The 12,682-nt window shown below is 47.4% G+C and overlaps 1 protein-coding gene across 4 annotated transcripts in view; it reads right to left on the bottom strand.

Moving 5' to 3' along the window:
* Positions 1-12,682, bottom strand: part of LOC143368874 (lachesin) — a 288,084-nt gene that overhangs the window by 39,852 nt on the left and 235,550 nt on the right. For all 4 annotated transcript variants that reach the window (XM_076812073.1, XM_076812076.1, XM_076812074.1 and 1 more), the window contains 2 exons: positions 9,188-9,472; positions 8,177-8,239 (listed from right to left, as the gene is read on the bottom strand). In XM_076812073.1, the coding sequence (XP_076668188.1) occupies positions 8,177-8,239; positions 9,188-9,472 (348 nt within the window). The remainder of the gene's footprint in view (positions 1-8,176; positions 8,240-9,187; positions 9,473-12,682) is intronic.

Here is a 12,682-nt window from a genome sequence, read left to right as displayed (position 1 = left end):
CGAATCGGCCGATTCCGAGTGTTTCACGCCGGAGTGGATCCTCATTTTTTTTTCTCCTCTCTCCTCGCTTTCTATCGTTATAATCGTATTTGGAGGGTCGTAGCGGCGAAGTTAAATCGTTCGAGCCGGCAGGATTGCTCCTGGAGAGCCATCGAGGTCCCCTGCTGTTCGCTTTAAGTGGAGGAATGGATGGAATTTTCGAAGCGCGAATAAATGACCCGCGGAATCGGGAGTATTATTATGTCGGGCCGGCCGACGGGGGTGGCGGCGGGGGTATGAGTGGATTTGAAATTCTTTCGAGGTGAACGCGATCAGGGATACCTCTCCGCGAGGATTTAAAGTTCGGCCAGGTGAAATACAGCCCTTAAACCGTTCGAAACTCGAATTCCTTTAAGGACGCGCGGTTTCGGGAACTTGGCCGGAATTCGAGCGTTTCGATACTCCAACTTCTTTTCACAATCGAGCCCCACTTAATTCCCGAACTCGTCGGGAGTTCCAGCGAGTTTCTAACTACCCTCTCGGCTCCCTTCTTCTCGACTCGAGGATCTTCTACAAATATATCCATTACCCAGCTCGCGCAGAAAGAAGATAATCGCTCCGCCGTTCCTTTCAGCTATTTATTCGCAAAGCAAAGAGGAGTTTGCCACTCGGATCAGAAGGTGTCCCGTGGCAACGTTTGCGCAAAGGCAGATTGAAACTTGACTCGGCTGGTAATCCTATGTAACGCGCATCAGCCGAGGGTGCAATTCGAATTGATGCTCGCCGCGGGACCCGTATACCATTATGTACACCGTTACCCTTTATAGACAGCTGCGACCCTATAAGACGGTTTCCCCGTCCATTTCCGGCGGCCGTAATCGCTCGGAATATTCAAACCAGTCCCGCGCGTGCTGTCCCATTGTACGACGTGAGAAGTTTCCGCAGAAGCCAGGCAACGGTCCCGAACGAACGGCTAACTGAGAAAGAAATAGGTGCTTCATTATCCGCGTCGCTTCTGCGATAATTGAAACCCGGCCGGCTCCATCGCAACCGTTTGCGGAACGTTCAATTGCAGCGTCGATTACAGGGGTAGGCCGAGTCGCGCGAGATATCCAGCAGTTAGTTAACAATTTTCCCAAAAAGCATCTTAGATTAGACCCGGCGAGGCAAGGAATAATTAATCGCCGCAGGACGAGTCTTCCACGGGGAGTAGCGAGTCTATCTGCCCGGGAAGCCAAACGGAGACGTTTAAAAATAAACAGGGGGACCGTCTTAAGCGCCATCCACTCGATTAATTCCTCGCCTGAGGTCTCCAATACCATCGAACTCTATCTCTCCTATTCCCATGGATTTCCCTGCGCCCGGTGTCCCTTCTTCGCGCGCAAGCCTCTCCTCACCCCCTTTCCCCTTCCGTTTCGCAAACAAGCGACCCTTTAGACCGTGTACCGAGCGACCGGGGACGATGACAGCGGGTGGTAGTAAAAAGTTTTCGAATAAAAGTTTAAATACGCCTGGGAAACTTTGTTCCCTAGCCTTTGCAACCCCCGGCCCGCCACGCTCCTCCTCTTTCCGTTGCTAACAATACGACGCGGCCCTGAGCTACCATCTTCGTGCTAAGAACACGGGGGCATATTCTCGCTGTTGTACACAAAGACTGCCTCCGTATACGGTGTTTCCTTTCCGCGGGGGCAACGAGCAATCGCGAGCCACCCCGTATTTCATCTTCCTTCGTCCACCGACTCTTTCGTGGCCCCTCTGCTCGTTCCCTCGAACTTTCGCTGGAACTCGGTGAAAATTTAAGGGTATCCACCGCGAAAGAGGAGGCCTTTTGGCGCGGGGATGCTCGCGGATTTTAAACGAGGCATTGAGGACGAAAGCGAGCTAACCCATATTTTTTCCTAAATTGAGTTTGTAGCAGTAATGTATTCCAATAGGCTGTACTAGTTATTAGGTTGGCAGGGATGAAATTTGTAGTTAAGAATATTGCCAGCTTCAACAGCTTATTATTTGACATTGGCTTAATATTTTACCGTTCTGTTTTTTTTTGTTAGAAAGTTACATATCTCGCCTGTTTAAAGAAATCATTGTAAGCACTACAAAATAGTAAAAACTTTTTTTAAAAATTAATTTTCTTGAAAATGGAACGGTCGGAAATTCGCACTATTATGAAGTACGAGTTCTTACGTGGAACTAAGGCATCGTATTTGGCTCTAGTGTTACTACAGAGCAGACAGCATCAAATTGGTTCGCCAAATTTCGTACAGGTAACTTTGACCTCGCAAATAAGCCACGCGGTCGCCCAGAATCGAAGGTCAATAACGACGAACTAAAGGTCACCGTTGAGCCTGACCCATCTCAGAGTGCCTATGAGTTATCGTTGAAGTTTAGTGTTAGCAAACAAACAATATTAACGCATTTAGCTCAAATCGGTAAAGTGAAACAGTTGGATAAGTGGGTTCCACGTGAACTGAGTGAAAAACAGAAACAAAAGCGTTTGGAAGCTTGCTTGATGTTGCTTTCTCGTCACAAATCTGATGCATTTTTTAATCGAATTGTCACTTGTGATGAGAAATGGATCCAATATGACAATCGCAAACGTTCAGCACAGTGGTTGAACAAGGATGAATTACCAAAACACACTCCAAAGCGCAATATTCGTCAAAAGAAGCTGGTGGTGACTGTTTGGTGGTACAGCGCAGGTGTAAGAAACATACTGCAACCAACTGGACGAAACGATGCAAAAACTGAGAGAAAAACAGCCTAGATTGGTCAACAGATCGACTCCTATCTTATTGCATGATAACGCTAGGCCACACACTGCAAAAATGACTGTGGCAAAACTACAGGAATTGGAGTTGGAACTTCTTCATTATCCTCCATACTCACCAGACCTAGCCTCCACTGACTACCACTTCTTCGGAAATTTCGACAACTTTTTAATAGGAAAATAATTTAATTCCGACAATGCTGCAAAACTGGCCTTCCAGGAATTCATCGACTCTCGTCCAGCAGAGTTTTATACCACCGCACAGTGGTTCCAGTATACTTCATGCTAGCTGGAGAAAATTATTTTTTCAAATTGTTAGAAACAAACCTGATTCGTATCACAGCTTATTATTTCACTAAAAATATCAATAATTCAGACTCTATAATGTAATGTAATGTAATTAACAAGAAATTAATAGTTATAAGACACACTTATAGTTAATCTATAGTACGTGTAGAGTCTGAAATATAACAACTGTGCTATCTCTCCTGCCGAGCGTCGCACACGAAAACAATTCACAAAATATAGTTTTGCAAATTTTTGCAGATCGATCATGTGATTAAAATAAACTAGAAAGTCTCTAGTTTCCGTACATTCAACCCTTGTTGCGTGGAACTACGTGGAACATATAGTAAAACACTGTTTTAATAGCCATTTTATGTTAGGTGAGTCAACTGTGGCTGGAAATTTTTTTAAAATTCCACAGAAAACTCAGAAATTACAGGAATAATCATAATGTTATAACTGATAATTATAGTTAAAGTACAATACTGTCGTTTTCTTCTTTTTCCTTTATTGAATTAGTCATATTTTTATTTTTTTGATATTTTTAGTGAAATAATCAGCTGTGATAAGAATCAGGTTTGTTTCTAACAATTTGAACCCCATATAAACCCAATACCGCCAAAAAATAATTTTGTCCAGCTAGCATGTAGTATACTCAAACCACTGTGCACCGGCCTGAACAACCTGCCGCTTAAATGGCAAAAGGTTATAGACAATATGGATGCATACTTGGATGAACAAAATAATTCCTTATATTTGTAAGTTATCAACCAACTTTGCCCGTTTTTCTACAAATTTCATCCTTGACGACCGATATATAAAATAAGAAAAATTAATTTTTCTCAACGTGGGTTAGTCCGCTTTTGCTCTGAATACCTCAAATAGGAAATGGACGGGTCAACGTTCTCCTTTCTCTTTACAACACTGGCAAGTTAGCGCTTGCTGTTCCTAGCGCGCTTATTAAACAGTCTAGCAGCTGAATGAAGAGATCGCTAGCTGGAGTCGCGGGAATTCATTCGCTCGCCCGATGGGTCTCGCTGGACCCGCGCTCCGATCGAATCCGCGGCCAGATATCCCTTGGAAGCAATGTAATTCGAGCCGTTCGAGCTGCAAGGCAATTTCAGTTAGACTCGATTTTATATGTACGCGGGGGGATTCGTATCGATTGAGACGCGCGGAACGAGTGGACGTGTCCCGGAAGCTAATGCCGGAAATGGTTTCGGTCTGCTCGCCTGGGGGGCGCTTGGGCACTCTAACGAGTGACGAAAAGCAGTATGTATCTACGTTTTGTTGAAGCTGGGACTGAGAATTACTGTTTTTCTTGCAGAGTCCAGGTGGTCAGGAGCTTTGAACGACTTTCGTTTCTTTAAAAAAAAAAATCGAACGTTGGATGAACCCTGGACAATCCTTTACAAGGGTTCGTTGAACGCGCATGAACCAGGTGAATATTTATTATTAGTATTTATTACGGGAGAAGCCTAATTTCTACAATAATGAATAACTAGTATACGTACAAGAAACAAAAGATATTTAACAGTAAAAAAAACTTAAACATTGCGCCTCAGTTGATAACAATTTTGCACAGATTACTCTTGAATGTTAATGTGAATCATCCCCCCCCCGTGCTGAATGTCCAACGACCCCAAGCCCGCAAATTCATCTATGGAAACTATAAATGCTACGTCTATTTATGTTTCACGGGAGGATCTACGTGGACGGTTCGATAACCGATCTTTCCAGGGGAAAGGTCGACGGAGGCAGAGGTAGAAGGATGCTTCGAAGCCCAGAGGCTAATGCCAGAAATAATTCCGGCCTCCTTGCTCGGCGATAATTAATTACGGCTGCTAGGATCGATGGGTGTCCCGAGAGGCAACTAGTGTGTCGAGGCATTATTAAATATCGTATATTCTCGGGGGGCTAATCCCAACCCTTCGGCGAGAACGAGCCGCGGCGGTGGTTGAAGGGGGAGGCCGGCAGGCAGCGGGAGATAGAGCGAGAGAATTTCAGGCGATCGTAAAGTTCGCTTTTTGAAAGGATGATTTAGAGACGTGTTTAACGAGTTATAAGCTCGCGTAAATAACGGGGCTCGTGCCGCGGAGATTTCCCAGCTAGTCTCAGTTTACGGGGAGAGATTTGTTATAAGAATTTATCAGCGAGCGCGCCTAGGCTGCTATAGATTTACGTTTATACGCTTTCGGTTTCGTTTCGCGCAAATTGCTGCGCAAAGTGCTACGCGCTGTTTAGAAGAATTTCAATCCCACGTTCGACTCGGATTTAACTACAAACTGTCCGATTCCACCGGTCGGACGATATCGCGATTTTCCATGCAGAAAACTGTGGATCACAATGCAATTTCGACCTGCTCGCCGTCGATCCTCATCGCCAGGACAGCGGTAATTGAATTTTAAATGCGCTTAATTGGGTCACCGGTGCAGCCCTCGATGTAATGTCGCGATATAAAATTAAAACATTCCTCGGGATACCGTGGACGTTTAGTGCGCCGAAATAGTCGGGGATTTCAATTCGAAGGAGCCTCATAAATCATCGAAATTGCGCCTGGCTGCTGTCTGCATGCATTTACGTATGCAGTTAATTGGCAAAAAAATGTCCAATCCGATAATCAAATCACTTGCCAAATGATTCGCTATCAATTTCTGTTCCCACAAGCTCGTGGCCCGATGGAACTCGTTATTTATAGCCGGCCTGCGACCGCTTATAGCGCACGAATCTCTCGCGTCACGGGTACACGTCGATCGATACGTCAATTTCAAGGGTCCTACTTCCGCGTGGAATCTTATCTGGTCAGATAAGGCAGAAGCTGTGTCCCATTGGAAACTGTTCGGTGGCGCTTAACGTCCCGTTGATGAGTTATTGCTTGCCGCGGCCGGGTCATTAATAACTCGCTAATATTAAGATTGATTTCGAGGCGGGAAGGCGACGAACACAGGCGGCAGCTCGATCTCGCGAAAGTTTCACTGCAGCCGCGCAGTCAATCATCTGTGTCGCGTATTACGGCGGAGCCGGTGCAACAGTTGCACGAAGGCTGGCTGGGAACATGTCCGAGATACGTGTTCCAGAGCGCCATTACGCGGCTGCGTTACGTTCCTTTTTCCAGTGACCTCTGAATATTCTCGGAGCCCACAGAGACGCTAAGAAAGCATCGCCTACTAATCGATACGCAGGAACCCGAGGTTTCGCAACAAACCCTTTGGCCCACCTCGCCCGCAGTTGAGGAGCTTGCAGCAACGGGGGTGAAGCTACCATCTTTACCAACTCCGAGTAAATTAGAAGAAAACTGTTTGTGAAACCATTGCTTTGACTTAAGATTGAAAAGAGAACACTAATTAAGAAATGTACCTTTTCGCGCGATAAGTAGTAGTTACCGAGTTGATAAGTTTTTACTTCTATTTCTGGCGAATTTTTCAAATCCCGAGCATTCGTATCGCGCAAAACAGTAACGAGTGCAGGCTCAAGATTTGCAATAAATGCACCAAACGATGTAGAATTTTTTCATACGTATATTACACGTCACAACACAAAAACTGTCAACCTGGAGCTTCATCCCTCTTACTGCAAGTTCCTGAAATTGTAATCGCGAAATAGTAGAGGCTCTGCTTATTAATCTCCCGCGAAGCAGTAGCACGATGGGTCTACGGTGCCCCCGAAATCCCCCGTGCCCCAGATATACCCCCGTTCGCGAAACAATCAGCCCAACAGCGAGTATCCCGGCGAGGGTAGCTTTAAAATTGAATTTCCGAGCGGAACAATCGAAGCTGCTCGCTGTCGCAGAGGGTAGGGAAGCTAAGTCAAAAATGCCGGCTGAACGGCCGTGTCCCAAGTGAAAATCCGTGGCTGGCAATTACCCCGGTGAAAGGGCACGGCGAAACTGGCGCGATGTAACAATAATCCAGGTTAACCGGGCAGGTAAGGCTGCGAGGTAAAATTGCGAAGCTTAATGGTGGTAATACCGTCGTGGCCGAGGCTTGTACGGCGTTAATAATGCAGCATATTGAGATTGGTTTCGCTGGCACGGGTACACCGGGCCAGAGCCACAGGGACCTGACCTAGGCATCCGCCCAAGTTATTCGCGCCGCTTTAATAATACACCCGCCAATGTGCGCACACCGCTCGCTGGTCCACCTCGCGTAAAGATTACGTTCGAGGGCTGCTCCGCTCGCGGAGGATCCCGCTCCCGACGTAAATTTCCTCTCGCAAACACCTCTGCGGGTTAGGGATCATTTTCCAACGAGACTATCGCCAACGCTCTCACCGTTAACGCCCACCTGACAAGGGCACCCGACTGACCTATTTCAGCCCTTCAAAGAGACGCGCCTAATTGGCCGTTGCCAATCGTCCGTTAGCAACTTCGAGTGGGCTGACCTCGATCTCTCGCGGCACTTTAGGCCAAGTCGAACGAGTACGATTCACCGTCTATTGACAATCTCTCGCGATGATAATTCCCGCGAACGAGAGGAAAGGTTTGCGGGCGTTTTGGAACTCGATTCCTAAGCCATGCCGCTTTGGAAGCTTCCTTTTGGACCCGGGGGGCCTCTGGCGGGAGGATCGAGCGCGTGAATCGAAGTGGAGACGTTAGTCGAGACGTAGGACCGGGACGTGAGGTACATTCGTAGTTCCTTCGAGTAGAATGTATCTCATCGAGCAAGTGGAGGAGGAGCGAGGCTTCTTTGCGCGTTTTAATGAACCGTGAGTTGAGACGCGATGACAGGCAGAGTCGTTTCGGGCGAACCGAGGCGAGCGATTGTTCCGATCATTCGAGGCTCGATAGTCGCTGGAGCGAGCACGTTAGGGGTTGATTTATGTAGGGACGAATGGGGGAAGTTTCTCTACTATTTCCCGTGAATAAAATCGGCGCCGCGGTGCTCGGGCGCTTAATTCAGCCATTTAGTCGGGGCTGGTTTAATTTCAGCGTTGTTTTTCTTCGTGGTGCCGCCACCTGCGACCCCTTGGCTCGTCTCGATCGCGCGGGATATCGCCCGAGAACGCGAGGAGAGGCACTTTAGCCGGCCCGCGATTTGAAAATAAAATGCGGATAATGAGTTCGCCGAAGAGGGAAGCGTCGGAGAGGACCTACGTGATATCGATTTCGGAGCTCGAAGTGCGATATATTCAATGAGGCTCTCTCACCTTCTTTGTTGGCGCTGCTCTTGATCTCGGTGGCCTTCGGCGCCGCGGACGGCTTCGGAATTTCTGGAAATAAGAATTATCCAGCTTCAAGGACCGGCCCCTTTGAGCGCCTCCGCCACTCCACTTTCTCCACGACTGAGTTTTAACACCGATAACCGACACGATGGGGGAAACGACTTCGGTCTCTGGAACGGGGATGCTTTAAGGGGCCTAGGCAGTCAGATCGCTCGAAAATCAAGTATTTTTTGCGAATTAATTACAGGGAGATAAATACAAATTGTGACTAGTACTTTTGGGCAATGTTTGTTAATACTATAAACAGTAAAAAAATAATTATTTGAATAATTTATACATGTGTATGACAGAGCTACAGTTGCCTGATATACAGGTGTTTTTTTCTGGAGCCGCTGTAATTTTGCAGTGATTCTGGCCGTAAGAAATTGAATGGTGAAATATCCTCTGAAAATGATACTTTCAACTGAGTCAACCGAATCACCGTCGTGTCCGCATTTCTACTCACCAAAATTTTAGCCTCACAATTCAATATATGCTGTAACCTATATTTCTATTCGAAGGCATTTCATTTTTTGTTCATCATTATTTTATGCTTTACTGTTGTGTTATGAAACATCTCCATAAAAGATGTAACTTATTTTAACCTGAAAAGGCAACATATTATGTGAGCAGAAATTGGTACAAATGGTGAGTAGAAATACGTACATCGCTATTTTTCGTTAGCAGAAATACGGCCATTTAAAGCATTACATTTAATTGCAAATTACTAGTAGTTAAACATCTTGAAATATCTTTCTTAGATAGTTTTCGACTGGTTGATTTACTATTAAAGAATTAATCAATTGCTCTGCAAATTTTGGTCACAAACAAATTTTTTACACCTTCTTTCTGCCGAGTGACCTCTTAAACGAGCAGAAATTGGGACATTCGCCTTAGTTGCATAGAAATACTTTTCATGGTAGAGCGGAACTGAACGGAGATCCAGTGTCGTCTTACCGTACAACCTAATGGAGCCCTCGGTCTCGCCCAGCGAGTTCTTGCTGATGCAACGGTAGTTGCCGAAGTCGCCGACCTGCAGGTTCCTGATGGTGAGCCTCATGTACGCCCTGTAACTGTTCTCCATGATGTCCGTCGTGTACTTCTCGTTAGATAGTATCATCTCCTCGCCGAGGAACCAGTAGCTCATCGCCCGTGGATAAGCCTCGGTGTTGCAGTCGATCGTTACGTTGGTGCCAGCTGGTGCGCCGACCAGCTGATTCGGCACGAAGATCATCGGAGAGACTTTAACAGTAATGGGGGTCGATTATGGCTGGGAAGGGTGGGTCGACAGTATCGGAGAGCGGCTCAGCCTCAACAGCCGCCACGGTTAGGGAGCAGCGAATTAAGGAACCTCGTGTATCTTCATCAAATTACACGACTTAGTTTCTTATCAAGGAGCTGGCAGATTTAAATCGATCCTGACGAACGAACTTGAACATATGCTTCTCTAAATAGAGGCAAATGCCTTTTGTTCCGTCACGGATATGCTCGCGCTTGCCTTAGGAGCGATATCTGAACTCACACTCAAAATTGTAATTGGGTTGAGAGTGTGATGCGTAAAGAATGCAACTTGCGGAAATAATATAACCACTTTGAACTATGTAGATTTAATAGAAAATGAAATATGCTGTCGTGTTTCTCGATCGAGCTCACAAAGCTATCTGCTGGTCGGTGTTGTTCCACCGAAAAATTGCTGACGCTAGTCCAATCTGATTGGTTAGTTTTCACCTAACGTACATGAGGAATGTCGGTGGTAGGTAGGGATTGCAAACCGGTAAATCGGTAAATCGGTTTGATGCTTTTTTTCACTGATAACGTAGTAGATATCGACGGAATTATGCGGTACATATATGCGCTACTATTTCTCGCGATCTACCGGCAAATATCGAGAAATACGTATTTCTCAAGATCTACCGGTAAATATCGAGAAATACGTAATTTACCGGTAAATATCGAGAAATACGTAATTTATCAAATTCCCGGTAAAAATTTGGCGATTTACCGGTAAAAATTGTATATATAGCAATGTAGCGCATATATATAGCGCATAATTCCGTGGACATCTACTACGTTATCAGTGAAAAAAAATTCAAACCGATTTACCGATTTGCAATCCCTAGTGGTAGGAGAACGCCTTCGCACGTAGGCTTACAATGTTTATATGAAACAGCGGAAGAACGGCCGGCAGCCGCGACACTATCGTCCTCTTCCAACATAATCGGAACACACAGCACTACCTGGTGCTCGAAACAAAACAGTTTCGGTTGCGCCGCAACGCCCTTTGCGAAATAGTTTTCCCGGCGTGTAGCATGTCAACAATGAAGCGAATCGATCGTCGCTCCACCTCCCGGAAGGTTAACACTCAAACAAGATAATATCCCGCATTAGCATCGCGCCTTCGTTCCCCTCACAGTTGCCAACTGCGCCTAGCTATCAACAACTTTCCATCTCGCCGGCAAACTGTCGCGAAGCGAACGGATCAAACGCGGACTCGAGCCGGCTGTTACGACGCGGAAAATTACCAAGTGTTTCTGATTTAATTTAACCGGAACAAGTGGCAGCTCCGCGAGTTGCCGTTCAAACGGAGGGGCTGTGGTTGGGCACGAGAACGACGCCACGCGTTGGCCTTGTTACCATCCCCCGCGCCGAATAGCCTCGCTCGATTCCTTCGTCCTTCGATCGCGGGATTGCTGCGTCGACGAAGGAATTCGTCGGACCCGGAGGCAGATACTCGCTTTAAAGTTCGATCAGCGACGATGGAAAAATTAATGCGACCGCCAGGAATCCGCGGGCGGAACGAAACGAAGAGTTGGCCAACTACAATAACGCGGGGGCGTCGTTTAACATAATCGCGCCATCTTCCCGTCTCCGTCCTGTTTCCCCCGGGAGGGAGGGGGCAAATAGAGTTGCTTCGGGACAATTTTCTGACTCGTGAGCCCGGCGACGACTACCAAGCAGGGTTCCAGGTGAAAAACTTTCCCCGATGCAAGTTTCTTTCCAGGCAGCGAAGGAAGACGCGAGGAGCACGGCGGCGTGCGTCCTCTCGTTCGCCCGGAATTGATCAAATGTAAATACCGTCCCGGATATCTGGCACCCGTGGAAAATAACCAGCGCGGCGGCGTCTGCAGTTTAATTCGGCTGGAATAAACAGAGCCACTCCGGAAACTTCGCCGCGGTCACGGGAAGCTTTTGGATTAGGAAGCAGAGGGGGCAATTAACCGGGGGAGGCTGAAGTCGAATCGGAGGATTTTTTCCTGCGAGGGCTTTCGGCTCTGTTCTCGAAGAATCTCGTCGATAGGGAAATGACACGCGACCGGGCGAGCTTGTTAGGGCAACTTAATGGGGGTTGACCTGGTTCCGAGAGAAGTTGCCAAGTCCTCGGCGAGTAGGTAATCAATATTGAGGGATTAACGATTAATTAACACGGTCGTCGCGAGTTCGCTGCTTTCGAGCCATTAACCGCGGAAAAACACAGGCCTACCCCTAGGTTAGAGAAGAGTACTGGCAAATGAACGGGGTTAACCGTAGACGAATAACACGGCGCGCGCGGCGCTGCAACTATCTCTCGTGGGCAGCCATCGGCGGTACGCATCGGGCTCGCCACAAATCCACAAATTGCCGGCGCTGACCCTAATTAACGCATACTTCTCCACGATTCCCCACCATAGAGTCTATCCACGTCTTCCATCCATCGGATCTCCTTCATCCTGGCCGCCGAGGGCCCTTCTCCTTCGCGCGAACTCGCGGTACGAATTAATCTAAGCGCACAGGTACTGCGTGAATGCCTCCATGGACGTGTCACTCATCCAGGTCCTAACTAATTCTCGAATTCTCCTGCTGTCCTCCAGTTTGACAGTCGAGGAACAGTCATCGTGCCGTCGACAACGAGAAGCCTTAAAACTCCCTATCGCTCTATCTTCGTCAAGCTCGCAGGCTAAGTCCTCGACACAGCTGGCGGCAAAGTAGGTTGAAAGAAAGGTTGCGGAAAAAGCAACCGCCGGGCCTGTTCTCCAGCGGATCGAACTCGTCGGTTCTCAAAAGGTCTACCCTCTCGAACAGCGTCTTAATTATCCGAATTCCGTGTACCGTGCCATTAATTACCCCGCGGAGGGACGCGCTCCTCGGGTTCACAGTTGTCGAGCAACAAAACTAATCGGATCCTTCGAACCGTGCACCCCGCGTCTTCTATCGGGAAAAAGGAAGGAGAAGCGACTCGGGAGAACAGAAAAGGTCAAGCTGCTGAATTGTGCACGGCTCATCAACGTCCTTGATGAGGCACGTTCTCGCGAGAGGACGCGTTGAATTATGACCCCCATCCCCTTAGCCGCTGCACCCCATTCTTGCTGGATTAGCGACGCTCGCGTTAGCCTGATTAATTAATCGTGATTGCAACTATTCCGATTATCAGCTGGAATTGAAATTCTTCCAGCACGGAGCTCGGCGGGTTCATCT

Source organism: Andrena cerasifolii, chromosome 5 (assembly GCF_050908995.1).
Source record: "Andrena cerasifolii isolate SP2316 chromosome 5, iyAndCera1_principal, whole genome shotgun sequence".
Lineage (NCBI taxonomy): Eukaryota > Metazoa > Arthropoda > Insecta > Hymenoptera > Andrenidae > Andrena > Andrena cerasifolii.
This window is presented reverse-complemented; position numbering and strand designations above follow the sequence as displayed.